Source organism: Macrotis lagotis, chromosome 1, assembly GCF_037893015.1.
Source record: "Macrotis lagotis isolate mMagLag1 chromosome 1, bilby.v1.9.chrom.fasta, whole genome shotgun sequence".
NCBI classification, from domain to species: domain Eukaryota; kingdom Metazoa; phylum Chordata; class Mammalia; order Peramelemorphia; family Peramelidae; genus Macrotis; species Macrotis lagotis.
The window spans coordinates 292,423,068-292,441,978 of record NC_133658.1 but is presented as its reverse complement, the minus strand read 5'-3'; the positions used below and the strand labels follow the sequence as shown (position 1 = coordinate 292,441,978).

The following is an 18,911-nucleotide window of genomic DNA, read 5'->3' as shown; positions in this document are numbered from 1 at the left end:
TTAGAAGGTAAACATGAATGAATAATGATAGAGGACTAAATGAAAATTAATTGCTTACATTCAAATAAGGGGAGATGATACATAATTCCCTCTGATCCTTATAATTATCAGGTTCATAAAAGGAGTTCAATTAGAGAAGGCCTTCAAATGATTCTGTATTCTGGGAAAAGAAGGTTGAAGAAAATTATCTCATATAATGAAGTTACACAAATTGACTTTTATACAGATGAGGAAGGAGTGAGAAGGAGTGACTAACAAGTGAGCCATATTCTTATGTGAACTGATCAAAACAAGGAAGAATATATACAAACTCACAGATGGATAAAGATATATATTTTACTCAAAAGGAAACTAGGAGGAAAAGACAAGAAAGGAAAGAGGGAATCAGAGGGAGGATAGATTAGGGGGAAGATCAATCATAAGTAAAATAAACTCTGAGTATGTACAAAAATATGTATAATTCCTTTTAAGGTGACAGACTAGAAATCTGAAGGAGTGCTCATAAACTGGGAAATGGATAAACAAATTATGGTATATGAATGTGATGGAATCCTACTATATTAAACTCTTATCAACATAATGACCAAACATAGTTCCAGAGACCTAATAATAAAACATGCTACCTAATTGGAAAGATGAAGGGCTCAATACAGAATGAGACAAATTCTTTTTGGATAAAGCTAATGAAGAATTTGTTCTGATTGCTTATAAATGTATATAACCAATACCACCCTGATGGCAGAAATAAAGTAAGAAGCTTCTGGAGGTTGAAAAAGGAGGGTAGTGTAAAATCTGGCTTGAAGCTTCACATAAAAACAAAACAAACAAACAAAACATACCAAAGATCACTTTTTGGAAACAGAGGGAGAAGAAATAGAAGCAGTGATAGATTTTATATTGTTGGGCTCAAAAAATAACTGTGCACAGTGACTGCATCCATGACATTAAAAGATACTTTCTCCTTGGAAGAAAAGCTATGACAAATCTGGACAACATATTAAAAAACAGAGATAACACCTTGCTGATAAAGGTGCATGTAGTCAAATCTATGGTTTTTCCTGGAGTAATGTATGGTTGAAAAAGTTGGACTATAAGGAAAGCTGAGTGCCAAAAAAATCAGCATTTTAGAACTGAGGTGCTGGAGAAGACCTCTAAGAATTCCTTGGACAGTAAGGAGTTCAAATCCGTCAATACTTAAAGAAATAATTTGGACTATTTGTTGGAAGGTCAAATACTGATGCTGAAGCTTCAGTACTCTGACCATAAAACAAGAAGACAGGACTCTGGAAAAGACTCATTTTGGGAAAGATAGAAGACAAAAGGAAAAGGGGATGGCAGAGGATGAGGTAGATTGATAGTACAATGGAAACAACAACATGAACTTAGACTTGAAGAGATAAGGAAGGACAGAAGTCAGGAGTGCTATGGGGTCACAAAGAACAAAACAATAACAACAATGTAAAACAGCTTTGTTTTTCTTGAATTTTCAATTGGTGAAACAGAGGTATAGACTGGGAGGTTAAGAAGGCAGATTTTGGCTAAAAACAATTTGATTTTAATTAAAAGAGTAAATGCTTGTGGATTGACTTCATAATAATAGTCGCTTCATTTTTTTTTTAACCCTTATTTGAGCTCCTGGCACACAACAAGCATTTAACAAGTACTAGTTGACTAAACAAGGAGAACAAAAGAATCTAGAAAACTTCTCAGCTAGTCAACATTGGATCTTCTTATTAAGGGCAGAGAAATAGCAATCCAGAGCAACATCAATTTAAAATATAAACTAAAATCTCATGAGGAAAGATACTGGAAAAAAAAATGAGTAACAGCATCTCTGTTGTTTCATAAAATAAGAAAAACAATGAAGAAAAAATAAATTTATAGAGTTTTGGAGGCAGCTAGGTAGTGCAGCCATAGAACACTGGCCCTGGAGTCACTTAATAATTGCCTAGCTGTGTGACCTTGACCAAGTCACTTAACCCCATTGCCTTAAAAAAAAAACAAACCAAAGTTTTGGTGAGGGGCCCAATTAAGTCAAACTATTCCTGGAGTATTATTGCTGAAACTAGAGGGACAACAAGAGCACACACAAAAAAATGTTTTTGTAAAGAACTTTTGTAAAGTTTTGTAAAGAACTCTTCTACATTGGTAGCAGCAAAATCCCACATTTGGATCCTTAACACCATTCCAAGGCTGGGAAAAAGCAAGTATACATAAAGCATGGGTGGGCTGAAGGAGACAATTCTGATAATGTATAAAGGGCTTGATGCCCAAGATATCTAAAAAAGGGGGAAGACATCAAATTCTTTTTCTTTTAGGTTTTTTTTTTTTTGGCAAGGTAATGGAGTTAAGTGGCTTGCCCAAGGACACACAGCTAGGTAATTATTAAGTGTCTGAGACCGGATTTGAAAGCAGGTACTCTTGACTCCAGGGCTGGTGCTCTATCCACTGTGCCACCTAGCTGCCCCAACATCAAACTCTTTTTTTTGTTTGTTTTTTTTGCAAGGCAATGGGGTTAAAGTGGCTTGCCCAAGGCCACACAGCTAGGTAATTATTAAGTGTCTGAGGCTGGATTTGAACTCAGGTACTCCTGACTTCAAGGCCAGTGCTCTTTCCACTACACCACCTAGCCACCCCAACATCAAACTCTTAAAAAAAAATCATAGTCAACATTGAAAAAAAGGTAAAAATATATATACCTAATTTTCCAGGCCTTTAAAACTTTTATAAAAAAATCTATACATGAACCAAATGCATTGTTGAAGAGGGGAATGGGCAATAATTTGCAAACAATATTTTGTAGAAAACATTTTTTGCAGTGAAACAAATGACTGAACTATGCAGAGAATATAAAATACCACTAAATTCATTGTTTGTTGATAGATCTAATACATGAAAATCCTTCAAAACTTTCTTCCACCATGGTATCTCCTATGAATATTTTGAAATCATACAAAATTCTTTGGAAGATGTAAACAAGATCAATGACCATCTGATTATCCAAATCAAACATTTAGATTGTATATGGGAAATGGTTCAGTGCTCTTAATTACCCTTTCTCTCTGAATGACCTCTACCCCCTTTCTGTTTTTTTTTCCCCCTTTTTCTTTTTGGGAAGCAATGGGGTTAAAGTGACTTGCCCAAGGACATACAAAAAGTAGGTATCAAGTGTCTAAGATCAAATTTGAAGTCAGGTCCTCCTGACTCCAGGACTACAGCTCTATCCACTGTGCCACCTAGCTGTTCTTTTCTGGTCTTTTTTTAATAATTTTTTTATTCTGAACTTTAGTATCATCTAAAAGAGTGACCATATTAATATAAATAGTAGAACAGAGATTATACATGAAACCACAAATCTATCATGTAGTCGCTTTTCAAATAAGTTCAGCATGCAACTTTCTTATCATTTAATGTTTATTCTCATTTTGTACAAATGTTTTATTACATTAATAAAATATTCTTGTTTAAGAGTAAACGAAATACCCCCATAAATATATACTTGCTTGAGCCATAAAGTAAAGGGGAGAGAAAAAAATTAAAATTAAAAAAAATAATAGTAATAATTGTGGGTATGGCCAGGTGGCAAAATGGATGGAACACCAGCCTTGGAGCCATGAGCACCCGAGCCCACATCTGGCCCCGTACACCCAACTACCACCCAGCTGTGTGACATGCAAGCCACCCGAACCCCACTGCCCTGCAAAAACCAAAAAAAAAAAAAAGAAAACGACCCAAAATAAAATAAAATAGCAATAATAGTAGGGGTGGCTGGGTGGCAGACAGAGCATTGGCCCTTGAGCCAGGAGCACCTGGGTCCAAATCCGGCCTCAGACATCCAAAGATCACCCTGCTATGGTGGCCCCAGGCAGGCCACCCAGCCCCATTTGCCCTGCACCCCCCCAAAATAAAAATAATAAAAAATGTGCTTGAGTCTTTGTTCCAACATCAACACCTCTGTCACAGGTGGATCACATTCTTTATGATAGGTCCATGGCAAAAGTTACTTCCAAATTTTCCACCATTGCCACTGCTGATCGCAACTCCCTCCTTTCGTATTTCTCCACTACCTTGTACTATATTTTCTCTCTCCTTTCACTCTGACTCTGCTGTAGGGTAGCTGAGTGGTACAGCAGACAGATCCCTGGTCCTGGGGCCAAGAGGCCCTGAGCCCCCCTACCACCCCTTAGGCACAGTATCCACCTGGTCCCAGACAGGCCATCCACTCTCAGCCCCTTGCAAGAAGTAAAAAAGAAAATGTGTTATATCTGACCACTCTCCCCCCATGGTCCATCCTCTTCTCCATGACTCACATTCCCCCCCCCCATCCTCCCATCCCCCTGTCCCCCTTCTCTCCTTCTTACTCCAGATGCCTATACCCCATTGAGTATATATGCTGTTTCCTCTCCTAGCCATCTCTGATGAGAGCGAAGTTTTCCCTCATTCCCCCTTGCCTTCCCCCGTTCCATATCATTACAATAGCTCATTGTAATAAAGAAAAATCGTATTATATGAAATATCTTGGCCTATTCCCCCTCTCCTTTTTTCTTTCTCCCATTACATTTCCCTTTTTTTCTATTGACTCCATTTTTACACCATATTTTATCTTCAAATTAAGCTTCCTCCTGTGCTTCAACTATAAAAGCTTCTTCTACCTGCTCTATTAACCGAGAAGGTTCATACAAGTATTATCAGTGTCATTTTTCTATGCAGGAATATATGCAATTCATCTTCATTAAGTCCCTCATATTTCCCCCCTCTCCTCCAATCTCCATGCTTCACCCGAGTCCTGTATCTGAAGATCAAACCTTCTGTTCAGCTCTGGCCATTCCAACAGGAACATTTGAAATTCCCCTGGTTCATTGAAAGTCCATCTTTTTCCCTGGAAGAGGACATTCAGCCTTGCTGGGTAGTTCATTCTTGGCTGCATTCTAAGCTCTTTTGCCTTCCGGTATATTATATTCCAAGCCCTACGAGCTTCCAATGTAGTTGCTGCTAAGTCCTGTGTGATCCTGACTGCAGCTCCACGATATTTGAACTGTGTCCTTCTGGCTGCTTGTAATATTTTCTCTTTGACTTGGGAGTTCTGGAACTTGGCTATAATATTCCTGGGGGTTGGTTTTTTGGGGCTTTCTTTCTCCGGGGGATCGGTGGATTCTCTCCATTTCTATTTTGCCCTCTGCTTCTAGGATATCAGGGCAATTTTCCTGTAGTAATTCTTTGAAAATGATGTCAAGCCTCTCTTCCTGATCATGACTTTCAGGTATTCCAATAATTTTAAAATTATCTTTCCTAAGTCTGTTTTCCATATCAGTTTTTTTTATCAATGAGATATTTCACATTTTCTTCTTTCACATTTTTTTGGTTTTGAAGTATTGATTCCTGATTTCTGGTAAATTCATCAATCTCCCTGAATTCTATTCTTTGTCTGAAGGATTTGTTCTCCTCAGAGATTTTTCTTATCTTTTTTTCCATCTGGCCAATTTTGCTTTTTAAAGCATTCTTCTCCTCAATAACTTTTTGAACTGTTTTATCCATTTGACCTAAGCTGGTTTTTAGCATGCTATTTTCTTCAGCATTTTTTTGGATTTCCTTGACTAGGCTGCTGACTTCCTGTTTTTCCTGTATCTCTCTCATTTCTTTTCCCAGTTTTTCTTCTAACTCCCTCATTTGATTTTCAAAGTCTTTTTTGAGCTCTGTCATAGCCTGAGCCTAATTTCTGTTTTTCTTGGAGTCTTTAGATGCAGGAGCTTGTGCTTCCTCATCTTCAGACTGAGTGTTTTGATCCTTCTTGGGCTCATATGTAAAATATTTCTCAATGGTGTTCCTCTTTTTTCTCTGCTTGCTCATTTTCCCAGCCTTAGCCTGTTTTGGGGGTGCTTCCTGAGCTTTTGGGACACTCCCACAAAGGTCTCAGTGTGTAAGGCTCTGTCCTCCCTCCTGGTCTGTGAATAACCAGATGCACACCCCTCTGCCACGGGGCTGAGGTCGGGGGGGCCCTGCTGTTCTATGGGGGGCCCTAGACTGCAATCAGGTTCTGAATGTCATGGTCAGAGCCCCAGAGTCCTGTTCCAGAGGCAGAAGACAAAGCTCTGCAGTCTCTCTCTCTCTCTTCACTCCCCTCCTTCAGCTCAATGGGCTCATGCCCTGGGGGCTCCTGCTTACCTGCTCTGCCTGCTTCTGTTCCTGGATCTGGGCTGCTGCAAGATCATGCTGCTTGCTGTGTGCCCTGAGGGCAGGACTTCAAGTGCTTGCTCTGGCAGAGGTCCCTTGCTGTTCCCCCCAATTTGTGCCTGGTGCTCCCTGGGGCATAGGTCAGGAGACTCCCCCGCTGCTGTGAGCCGTGGCTCCCAGTGCCCTGGGGCTGCCTCCAGGAGGCTGAAGTTCTTTTGCTCTGGCGGGCCACCCCTCTGGTGGGCCGCCCCTCGGAGCAGAGCCTTTCTGCTCTTTTCCAGGTTACCTTGAGTAGGAGAACTGCTTCACTGGGTCCCTCTGTGGGTTCTGTCTCTTGAAAGTTTAGTTTAGAGTCCTTAGCTTATGAGTTTTATGAGAGAGTGCCTAAGACAGAACATGCAACTTTCAAAGCTGTCCTGCTTGACTATGATTGCTTCTGTGATGGTGCCCATCTTCTGAATTTCAATATGCTTCAGGTAATGCCATCTGGATATGAGTCATGAAATATCACATTTCTAAAGAATGAAAATTTCAGACTCAAAGGACAGTGGAAGAATATGTGATGAGCATGAACGGGCTATAACATTACCAATGAAGAATTGTACTAAACAAAAATAGTGACAGATGCAAAAATTGTGATAAGAAAAGGAGGCAGGCTGGTTATGAGTGAGAGCAAAGGCTAACAAATGGACCACACAAAATCCACTGATCCACAAGTCATGCCAAGAGATACAAAGGAAGATATGTTGGATGGGTGGATTTTCCTCCAAATGGCCCTCATCCTTAGCCCCTAGGACAACAGAGACAAAAGTCATAAAAGATAATCAAGTATAAATGGCCTGCAGTCAGCATCAGTGGAAGCATTCACATTGAGGAGTTAGTTCATAGATCCATCAAAGTATCTGTACTTGCAATAGGGCCTTATATACAGTAAACACTTAATGAATGTCCATTGAATTAAATTAAAGGGAACTGATAAAGAAGACGAGAGAAAGAGAGAAAGACTTTAGAATGTAGAATATAAGAGCTAAAACAGAATTATTATATGGAATATTAACACTGAAAAGAGACCAATGATATAAATTATCAGAGTCAGTCTCTGACCTTAGAGACCAAGCAGCTCTCCTACCTAGTTAGTGCAGGAAACACATATATAGCAATTAAAACTGAATTTAACTTTTATGAAATTTATAAATTCTAGCACTGACTTTCCCTAAAAAATAATATAATATAAACCTATGCTATTATTATTGTTATTGTTATTATCAAAACAGTAGTAATTAAATCCAAACATCTTCTGGATTACTCCCCCCTTCCCTCCCCCAAAAAATAGAGCAACAAATGAGTTCTTGAAATGTTATTCTGGATCTGATTCTCACTAACAGGGAAGAACTGGTTATCAGGATGGATTCAGTGGGAACATTAGGGTGAAATGACCATTCCATCTTAAAGTTTGTGATAGAGGAAAAGAAATCTGAGTATAGTTGACATACATTCTAAGTTTGGGGAGAACAGTTTCAGAGGATTTACAGCAAAGATAGGTAGCATCCCAGATTAAAGTGCTTCAAGCATAATCAGCCTAGGAGGGAAAAGAGGTGCTTGATAATTAAATTCTGAAGGTACAAAAGAAAATTACTATGAGGAAGAAAAATGAGATTTCTCATAAGAGACCAATGTATATGCACTGGAAATTCATCAGGTAATTCAGATTTATTTATTTATTTGTTTGTTTATTTTTAGGTTTTTGCAAGGCAATGGGGGTTAAGTGACTTGCCCAAGGCCACATAGCTAGGTAATTATTAAGTGTCTGAGGACAGATTTGAACTCAGATCTCCTGACTCCAGGACCAGTGCTCTATCCAATGCCCCACCTAGCGGCCCCTAATTTAAAATTTTAAAAGAAATGTGCATTTAATGGACTACCAACCAATAAAAGCCCAGTTCTTTAAAAATGTACATGTGGGGGGTGGCTAGGTGGCCCAGTGGATAGAGCACTGGCCTTGGAGTCAGGAGTACCTGAGTTCAAATCCTATCTCAGACATTTGATAATTACCTAGCTGTGTGGCCTTGGGCAAGACACTTAACCCCATTGCCTTGCAAAAACCTTAAAAAAAAAAAGTACATGTGGGATCAGTAAGCCTGCTTCAGGGAATATATAATGGAAAGGTCCTGCCCCCTACTTTAGAGCACTTGTAGCTAATTCTAACACTGGTTCTTCTTTTTAATCAACAAGCAATATTTTTTCATATCTTTTTTTTGGTCCTCTTCTTTTTTTCAGTTAATAGTACTTTATTTTTTTCCAATTACATGTAGAGACAGTTTTCAAAATTCATTTTTATAATATTTTCAGTTCCAAATTTTTCTCCCTCCCTCTTTTCCGTCCCCAAGATGAAATTTCTAAGCAATTTATATAGGTTACAATAGTATTACACATATTTCCATATTAGTCATGTTGAGAAAGAAGAATCAGAACAAAAGAGAAAAACTCCAACAAGGAAAAAAACAAAATCAAAAAAATAACAAGTGAACCTAGTCTGCTTTGATCTGCATTCAGACTCCATTTTTTCTGGTTATGGATAGCATTTTGATCACAAATCTTTTGGAATTGTCTTGATCACTGTATTGCTGAGATGAGCTTAGTCTATAATAGTTGATCATCATATAATATCTAACATTGGTTCTTTTGGCTTACTAAAGAGTGATGAAAAGTCTTTTATTTAGCTTCTCAGCCAGAATTGAAGGTTGGAATTTGATTTCTCTCTTTTTTTGAGGGTTTCTGAATGAGGAGGAAAATGAACTGCTGTAGACCTTTGCATAGAAGAAGGGACTTGGGCCCTCCCATGGTGCTGCTATTTTTTGTCTTTGCTGTGTTTTCATTCTTTCCCAGAATGTTTTCAGGAGATGAAACAGACTAGGTTATTACCTTATAAGCTTGCTACCACCAAGCTCAGTGAGAAATCAGCCCTGAGGAGTTTGACCCAGCTTGACCCTATTTGACCTGTAGCAAACTGCTGTGGTCACCAAGACACTGGGCCCTGTAAGCAAGATGTTGGATCCTGAAAACTATAATAAGCCCAGAAATGAACATGGTGGGAAGAATGTGCTGTAGCAACCTTTTTAGGTTTAAGCCTGTGTGAGATAAATAATGCTCACAGGAATCAAGAGTTCAGAATCTAGGGGGGTGGTTAGGTGGTATAATAGAGCACCAACCCTGGAGTCAGGAGTACCTGAGTTCAAATCCAACCTCAAGACATTTAATAATTACCTAGCTATGTGGCCTTCGACAAGCCACGTAACCCCACTGCCTTGCCAAAAAAAAAAAAACTCTTAAAAAAAAAAGAGTTCAGACTCTGAGTCAGCGAGCAGTACAAGGACACATTCTCCCATTGTAAAGTAGTACCAGAGAGGGTGTGTCAAAAATAAGAACTTGCAGGTCATTTTTTTATAGTAATTAATAATCCTACCTTTAAATTCTGTCTTACCCCACCATTATCTAATAAGACAAGCTCAGTGCAGTGGATATAGCACTGGCCCTGGAATCAGGAAGACCTGATTTGACCTAGACAAATTTGACCTAGACACTTAATAACTACCTAGCTGTGTGACCTTGGGCAAGTCACTGTAAAAATCTAAAAAAAAAAAGACAAGCTCATAATCTCTTCATAAATATTATCCAACTGGTACAGAGCTCATTATCCTAATTATTTATAACTAATCTCTATCCTATAGGAAAGTTGTAGCTTTCAATCCCTTATTACCATAATTATTCATAGCTAATCTATACCACATTAAAATGACATTTTTACAAAACTGCATCAAACTTTTCATTGATCAAATTTGGAGATGTCCAATCAGAAAGAGAATCAGTTCAGTTCTCCTTAAGATTACCTCAGGTTCCAAGAATATGGGGAAACAGTGATTTTCTCTCCCAGCAACACTGATAAATATAATAATGTATTCATAAGGAAGTTTCATTGACAGTCATTCCAACCAGAATGTGCACAACAATATTTTTTTTCTATATATAAACAACAAAGCCCAAGGACAAGAGATAGAAAGAGAAATTCCATTAAAAGTAACTGTAGGGGCGACTAGGTGGTGCAATGGATAAAGCACCGGCCTTGGAGTCAGGAGTACCTGGGTTCAAATCCGGTCTCAGACACTTAATAATTACCTAGCTGTGTGGCCTTGGGCAAGCCACTTAACCCCATCTGCCTTGCAAAAACCTAAAAAAAAAAAAAAAAAAAAAGTAACTGTAGACAAACATTAAATCCTTAGGAATCTATTTCCCAGTACAAAACCCAGAAATTGTATGAAGAAGGTTTTCATGAGGAAACTTCATGAGATCATCTCTCACAAGCCCATTCTCACCAGTGACAAAGGTGGAGAGGAAAAACCATACTCCAATTCAAGGTATATTTCTGTACTTCAGAGCTTACTGTTAATTGACTATCAATGAGATTGAGGAGCTATGATCTGGCCAAAATTATACTAGAGCAGTAATACTATTTAGATGATATTGAGGAGATAATAACTGGTAGACAAATAGTGGTGGTGGTGATGGTGGTGGGGAGATATACTTGTTAGAGATTTTGGGAACAGTAGCATTAGAAGAACCTCACAGTTCCTTGAATTAAGCTTGGAACTCTAAAGCAGAGAAGCGAGATATAGCCAGGTCATTGCTGAAGAACCAACATGTTAGTCAATATAAGTTAGGAGACTGATTGTATAGGTGATATAAACACACACACACACACACACACATGTGTTTGTATATATATGGCTTTAATTAGAGTATATAGAGTATATGTATATATCAATATGTATATATCAATATGATAGAAGTAAGGTCAGGTAATAGAAAACGAATATTGGCAGGATCCTGATCCTGCAAAACTCTTGAGTCAGGTTAAAGCTCAGAATAAGCTTAAGTTGTCAAGGGAAGATAAGGGCAACCAAAAGAGTTTTTCTCCTCCCCTATTTTGGAGGTAATGAGAATTGGACAATGGCTAGGACCTTTAACTGGGATAGATGAGATAAACACAACTGAGACAAGGCAGAGCTGTCTAATCCCTATTTTATTTCTATTTTCTCTGCAAAGAAGAATGACCTTTATATTGAAAGTGACAAGATAAAAATGACTAACAGGGAATTGACATACAAAATAAGTAAATCCACAGAGATAGAAACAGCACACTTTCAGCCTATGATGAATTCAAGTCATCTGACCCAGATGAACCCAGGTACTGAAAAATCAAGGACTGCTGAACTACCATTATCAATAAGTAAAATACTTTGGAAAACAGACAAGGTGCACAAGAATGAAGAAGGGCAAGTGTCCTGATTCTAAGAAAAAAAAAGTGAAGAGTCTCTAAGCTAACTATAGACAGTCAGTTTAACTTGGACTGCTAGAAAAATTCTAGAACATTTCATTAAAGAGCCAGTTGAAGTGAATCCCTAAGAAAGAGAAACTGATTACAAAGAGGCAGCATGGATTCATCAAGAACAAATTGTGTCAGAAAACTTCAGCATCATGGGGGTTAGAGGTGTGGCACCCCTGGGATCTGGAAAGTCCAGGTAAAATTTTTTGGTCTTTTTTTGTAACACAGAAGTTTGAATTTTTTCTTTTTCTTTTATGGAATGTCTACAGTACCTTATTGTAAGCTTTGGGTTGGTATTATATAATAACTATGCATATATTTTATGCATTTCTTAATTTCTAAATTTCTTTTTGTGTTGTCTGAGGCTTCTGTAAAACTCTCCATTTAATTTCCTATGCCAACCCTCAATATCTCAAAACTGCAACAGGGAAATCGCAAGGTGGAAGGGATAACCACACTTCATTTTCCTTTTTCATAGAATTACTAACCTAGTTGATGAATGCAATGCCTTGGATATAATTTACCTAAATTTTAACAAATGTTTTTGATAAAGTATCTCACATGATTCTTATAGAGAAGACAAATATATGGATTAGGTGATAACAAGATCAGAAGGATTCAGGACTAGTTAGATGGCAGTACTGGTCCATGTCAGCATCTTCATCACCAGAAGTGATCCAACTCTTGCTTATGTGCCAGGCATATCTGAAGCACTTTAACCCCTGAGAGGCAGGTGCGGTTATGATTCCCGTTTTATAGCTGGGGAAACCAAGAGAGACAGAGAGATTGAGTGACTTGCCAAGAACACATAGAGTGTCTGAGGTCAAATTTAAACTCATATCTTCCTGACTTTAGGCTCAAAGCTCTAGGTACTTCATCTCTACCAAGGAGGGCTCTAGTGAAGGAAAAAGAGAGCTGTGGTTGGCCCTGTGAGGTTTAACATTTTTAATCAGTGACTTGGATAAAAGACAGGATGGTATGTATACTTATCAGATCTGCTGATGAAACAAAGAAGGGAAGGATAACTAACACAGTGGATGACAGAATCAGGATCAAACAGGAGCCTAGAGAGGCTAACACAAGTACTGGCCCAAACTGGTAAGATGAAATTCAGTAGGGCTAAATGTAAAGTCTTGTACTTGGGTACAAAAATATCAACTTCATGCATATAAGATAAGGGAGACATGGGTAGATTTTGGTTGTTCTGAGAAAGATCTGAGGGTTTTATTAGGCTGTAAGCTCAACATCAGAAACTAGGCGGCACAGTGGATATAATACCAGGTCTGGAGTCAGAAAGACTCATGCCATATAGTTCAAATATGGTCTCAGACACTTATTAGCAGTGTAAGTCTGGGCAAGTCACTTTCTTTCAGTTTCCCCATCCATAAAATGAGAAGGTTGGGCTAGAAGACATCTGAAGTCTCTTCTAGATCAATGATCCAATGATATGATGAGCCATCATTAACTTCCCTTCCTTTCTTCCTCTTAAAAGCCCAGTCCCAAACAGAAAAGATCAAATTTGGCAGCTAGCAAAATAGAAAGTAAAGGAACAGAATGGTGTTGGGGAAAGAGTTCAAGCCCCACTTCTGTCATGTCTAACCATGTGATTTTTTTTAGGTTTTTTTTTTTTTTTTGCAAAGTAAATGGGGTTAAGTGGCTTGCCCAAGGCCACACAGCTAGGTAATTATTAAGTGTCTGAGACGGAATTTGAACCCAGGTACTCCTGACTCCAGGGCTGGTGCTTTATCCACTGTACCACCTAGCCACCCTAACCATGTGATTTTAGTCAAATTACTCAACCTCTCTGGGCCTCAGCATTCCTATCAGGAAAATGAGGGAGTTGGACAAGCTGCCTAAGAGCCTCCCACCTCTACAATTCTAAGATCTTATCTACCCTGAGTTGGTATTAGATTAGATTCAAGGAATCCTCAAGCTAGAGGGAGCTTTAAAGGTCATTTTTGTCTGGCTCCCTGTTCAATGCAAGCACTCCCTCTACAGTATTTTCAATAGATGGTCATTCAGCATCTCCTTGGAAATTTGTTTAATGGAAAAATGCCTCAAAGGCAAGCCCTTCCATTGTTGGATGTGTATTAGATAAAGTTTATCTTTATATTTAAGCAAAATCTGTAATATCCATTTGGTTATTACAGGAAAAAGATGTTTTTCCTGACATGCTTCTCCTCTGAGCTCATTCAGCATTCTTCCATGATAACACTTCCTTCCTCTTGCTTCTGCCAGGGATCATTTGACTATTCATTATATAGAGCTTCCCTAATGCATGTCCTTGCTGCAGTGACAAAAATTCCTTACACAAAACTGTAACCATCTACCAATCCCTGAATTCATTCATTCTTTCATTCATTCATTCATTCAACAAACATTAAGTGCCCCATGATATATGTCATGGACCATCATGCTAGGAAGTGAACAATGTACTAAGATGAATAAAATACAGTCTCTACCCTCAAATAGCTTACAATCTAGTGAGGTAGATAAGACATGAACACAAATGACTAAACATCAGGCAAAATTTAAGTATGGAAAAACAAAATGTTGTTGGGATTTGGGGACACTGCTGGTGGGGGCCGGAGAGAGGTAGATTAGGACAGTCTCACTGGATTTTCAGAATTTCAACAGGAAATAATCTGAAGGAGGAGCAAGGCATTCTAGACCTAGGGAACAACATGAATGAACTATAAGCATGACATAGAAAAGTTCTGGGTATGTACAAGTGATGGTAAGTAAGGCCCATTTGAGTAATGGGAGATCTGACTGAAGAGTTAGATTGTAAGCAGAATGTAGACAGCTTTGAAAGTCATGTTAAGGAATTTGAACTTTTATAGAATGACAGTGGGAGTTTGTGTATTAGGAAGATGAATCCAATGGACTATGCAAGTTGAACTAGAAAGGGACAAATGAGTTAGTTGCAGGGCTGTTGCTGCACAGGTAAGAGATGAAGGTTTTGGTAACTTAGATTTACAAATTCTTGAAGGTTTACAAAGAACTCAGTTAGCTGATAAGTGCTAGAGGCAAGGCCTGAACTTCAGGTCTCTAAGATCAGAACTCTTGCCTCAAGAACTAGGAGGTTTTGTTGTGGGAACAGAAAAGAATATACAGATAAGAGAGACAGAGGGAGGGTAAAGAAAATTCAGCCAGCATTAATGATGCTATGCTCAAGGCAAAAAACAATGTAGTATAATGGAAAGGCAGCTAGGTGGTACAGAGGATAGAGTGCCAGTCAGGAAGACTCATCCCAGCCTCAAAAGCTTCCCAATAGGGGTGGCTAGGTGGCGCAGTGGATAAAGCACCGGCCCTGGAGTCAGGAGTACCTGGGTTCAAATCCAGTCTTAGACACTTAATAATTACCTAGCTGTGTGGCCTTGGGCAAGCCACTTAACTGCATTTGCCTTGTAAAAACATAAAGAAAAAGCTTCCCAATTGTGTGGTACTGGGAAAGTCATTTAATCCTGTTTGCCTCAGTTTCCTCATCTAGAAAATGACTTAGAGAAGGAAATGTCAAAGCATTTCAGAATCTTTGATGAAAATCACAAAGAAGGGTTGGATATGACAAAAAGATAACTGAAAACAAAATAGGGGAAAGAGAGCCATCTGTGCCCAAGTTCTAACTTGCCTTGGACAGTGGGACACCAGCAAATCTCTTAACCTCTCAATGCTCTAGGTCAGATATGTGAACAAGCTACCAACATCACAAGCTGCCTACAAACACACAAGTAGCTGGACCCAGATTAAAATGTAATTAGAAAACATCTAACAAAATAAAAAAATGCAATAAAACAATGTTAATATTTTCTAAGGTTTTTCGAGGCCAATATGTCTCCCCCAGGAACCTTGATGTATCATTTTAAAAGACCCTCAGTTCGTATTTGAATTTGACACCTCAGCACTAGATCACATTCTAAAATATAGAGAAGGTTCAGATCTACCTGGATAGGGGAAGTCTTCACTTGTAGCTTCCTAAACCAAAATCAGAGATCTGGTTAAAAAAACAAGTTAGACACCCAGAATACAAAGACAAAAAAAGCAAAATAAAACAGGTTTTGCCCATATAGAAATTATACATATTATATTAAAAATGTTAGCTATAACAATAAGAAAAGAAAGAAGTTGAAGGAAATTACAATAGTAAATGAGGAAACAAAACTATCACTCTTTACAGATGATATGATGGCATATTGGAGAATACTAGGTAATCAACGAAAAACACTAATTGAAATAATTAGCATCTTTAATAAAGTTTCTAGATATAAAATAAACTCACATAAATTTCATCAGCATTTCTGTATATTACCAACAAAGTCTAGCAGTAAGAAACAGAGAAATTCCATTTAAAATAATTGTAACCAATATAAAATATTTGGGGGCGGCTAGGTGGCACAGTGGATAAAGCACCAATCCTGGAGTCAGGAATACTTGGGTTCAAATCCACTCTCAGACACTTAATTACCTAGCTGTGTGGCCTTGGACAAGCCACTTAACCCTATTTGTCTTGCAAAAAAAAAAAAACCTGAAAAAATATATAAAATACTTGAATCTACCTGAGTTAATGTATTTAAGGTTAAATGTTAAATTGTGCTATAAGAGATCTAAAACTATAAGATGAAGAACTGTTCCCTTAACAGTGAGCACTTGACCCTTTGTTGGAGGAAGCTATACCAGAATGGTGAAGGGATTCAAAACTATGTAATATATTAACTCAGAAGTGTAATATTTGTTTATTGAGATTAACTTCAGAAGAAGAAAACAGTGACACTAATTGTTATTCTTTATCCTTCATTCTTTAATTAGTCCACAACATCAGGGAGGAGATGCTGTGACAAACATATGAATTGCACTTGAGTGGGGGTTGGCTGTGCTAAATCATCAGCCTCACTTTCTCCTCCAGAGCCATCTGGGTTCAGAGGCCAGATATGGATTAGGAGGACTGCAGATGGACCTGGGGCAAGGAAATCAGGGTTAAGTGACTTGTCCACAGTCACACAGCTAGTAAGTCTGAGGTAGCATTTGAACTCAGATCCTCTTGACTCCAGGGCTTTACCCATTGCACCACCTGGATGCCACACAGACACCAGCTAACAGGTTTGTTGAACACTAGTCATCTGTAAACAATTGCTTTAGCTTTCAGAAAGAGCAGAGTCAAATTAGTAGCCAGAAGTCCAGAGTTGAAATGTAAATACTCAGGAAAATATTCCAGGGGAAGAATTAGGTCATCACCAGGAGCACTGGAGTGAGATTGCAGAAGAAGAGATATCAAACACTCCACTCATGTGTCAGTGTAACTCTTTTTCCTTTAAGGATAAGGGGAGATAAGCCATTTATAAATACTACCCCAAGGAATTAAAGTATTGAATCATAAGACATTAAAACTGGAAGGACTTAAGAAATATACTTCCTAATGTACCTACCCCCTCATTTTATAGGACTAGAAGACAGTCTAGTCTGTGTGTTTGTGTTTGTATTTGTGTGTGTGTGTGTGTGTGTGTGTGTGTGTGTGTGTGATGATGATGATTTGCCCTCTGGCACACAAGCAGTGATTGGTCCAACAGGGAAAAACCAAGTTGAACTACCTACTCAGATATGGGCAGGACAGATGCCTTCTGTATTTCTCTCCAACCCTGAAAGGACTTGATTCTACAATTCAGAGAATTTATTCATATGTAAATAAGGAATGTGTGATGTGGATAAAGGGTTAATTTCATCCAGAATCATATTCTTACTGAATAGTATAATCATTGTTATAGAATCCCAAATTTGCAGAGTTAGGATAGAAGTAAGTCATCTAGTCCAAACCATACTAAATCATGAATCCATCCAGAAAGTGGATATCTAACCTTTGCTTGATTACCTCTAGTCACAAGAAACTCACTACTTCATCATGCCAGGCAGCCCTTTAGAATCTGATAGCTCTAAATGGTTAAAAAAACAATTTTTCTCAGTAGTTTAGTTAACTAAGAAATAAGACATTCTTCAACTTCCACCCATTGCTTTGAGTTGTATCTATTGGACTCAAGACAAGCACCCAACCAACCAATAAGCTCCTTCTAAGTTGCCAGGCAGAGGATACAAAAAGAAACAGAAAATTCCTGCCCTCAAGGGGTTTACAATCTAATGGGGGAAGACAACAAGCAAACAAATCTAAAAAAAGCAAACTCTATAAAGGATAAATAGGAAATAATTAAAAGAGAGGGTTAGGGAAGTCTTATAAAAAGTAGGTCAAGAATATGAGCAGAGAAAGGAGAATTTTGCAGGTATGGGAGACAGCAAGAGAAAATGCCAGGAGACATTCAGATCTAATTTCCCCTAATTTCTTCCACACAAGACTGATCTTCAAATGTTTTGAAAAAGCTATCTCACACATACTCACATCCCAAGATAAATACTAATAAAATTTAAATTTCACTGGAACCTTGATAGACCACTACTAATTCAACTGCATATACTACACTGGTCAGGCACACACTGGACATCAGGTAAGCTGAATCTTTAGTAACAAAGGAATTATTAGGAGAGTCCCAGATCTTGCTGCTTGGTTAACTGTAGGTTCCACCAGAGGGACACCTGTTGTGTTTATCTCTGTCTCCAGTCTTCTTCCACCTGCTCTCTAATGGGGCTGGTTATTTTGATTAAGATTCTCTATCAACAAATTTCTGGGCATAGCTTGGCACAGGAAAAGCCTCAATACAGAACTAAACGCTAGTTCTACACTAGCCAGTTATTTGTCAACCCCCAGAAGATAAGTACTGAAGAAAAATTCAAACAGCACCTTTAGTATAGTGGGATGAAAACAGGACTTGAATCTGGAAGGGGTATGGGGATATAGTTCTATATCTTGAGCCATAGTTATAATGATGATGATGATGATGATGATGATGATAGCAGCAGCAATAAAAACAATAGCTATCAACTATATGTACTCTACTGGTTTGTTTGTTTTTTTTAGGTTTTTGCAAGGCAAATGGGGTTAAGTGGCTTGCCCAAGACCACACAGTTAGGTAATTATTAAGTGTCTGAGACCGGATTTGAACCCAGGTCCTCCTGACTCCAGGACCGGTGCTCTATCCACTGAGCCACCTAGCTGCCCCATACTCTACTATTTTCAAAGGACTTATGAATATTATTTTAATGCATTCTCACAACCACCTTTGAAAATAGGTGACTTTCTGTGTGACCTTGGGCAAGACACTTAACTCCATTTGCCTTGCAAAAACCTAAAAAAAAATAGGTGACTTTATTAGCGCTGATTTTACAGATGAGGAAACTGAGGCAGATAGAGATTTAAGTGACTTGCCCAGGACAAATTTTTTTCTATTTGTTTTACATTATGTCCTTATTTGACATTTAT

General features: G+C 38.4%; 1 protein-coding gene across 3 annotated transcripts in view; it reads right to left on the bottom strand.

The window, feature by feature from the left end:
- Positions 1-18,911, bottom strand: part of KYAT1 (kynurenine aminotransferase 1) — a 66,856-nt gene that overhangs the window by 45,588 nt on the left and 2,357 nt on the right. The window contains exon 1 of one of the 3 annotated variants that reach the window (XM_074210991.1): positions 59-4,201. The exons of the other annotated variants lie outside the window; for them this stretch is intronic. Coding sequence (XP_074067092.1) covers positions 59-60 — 2 coding nt within the window. The 5' untranslated portion in view covers positions 61-4,201. Of the gene's footprint in view, positions 1-58; positions 4,202-18,911 lie in introns of those variants that run through there. 3 annotated transcript variants of the gene reach the window in all.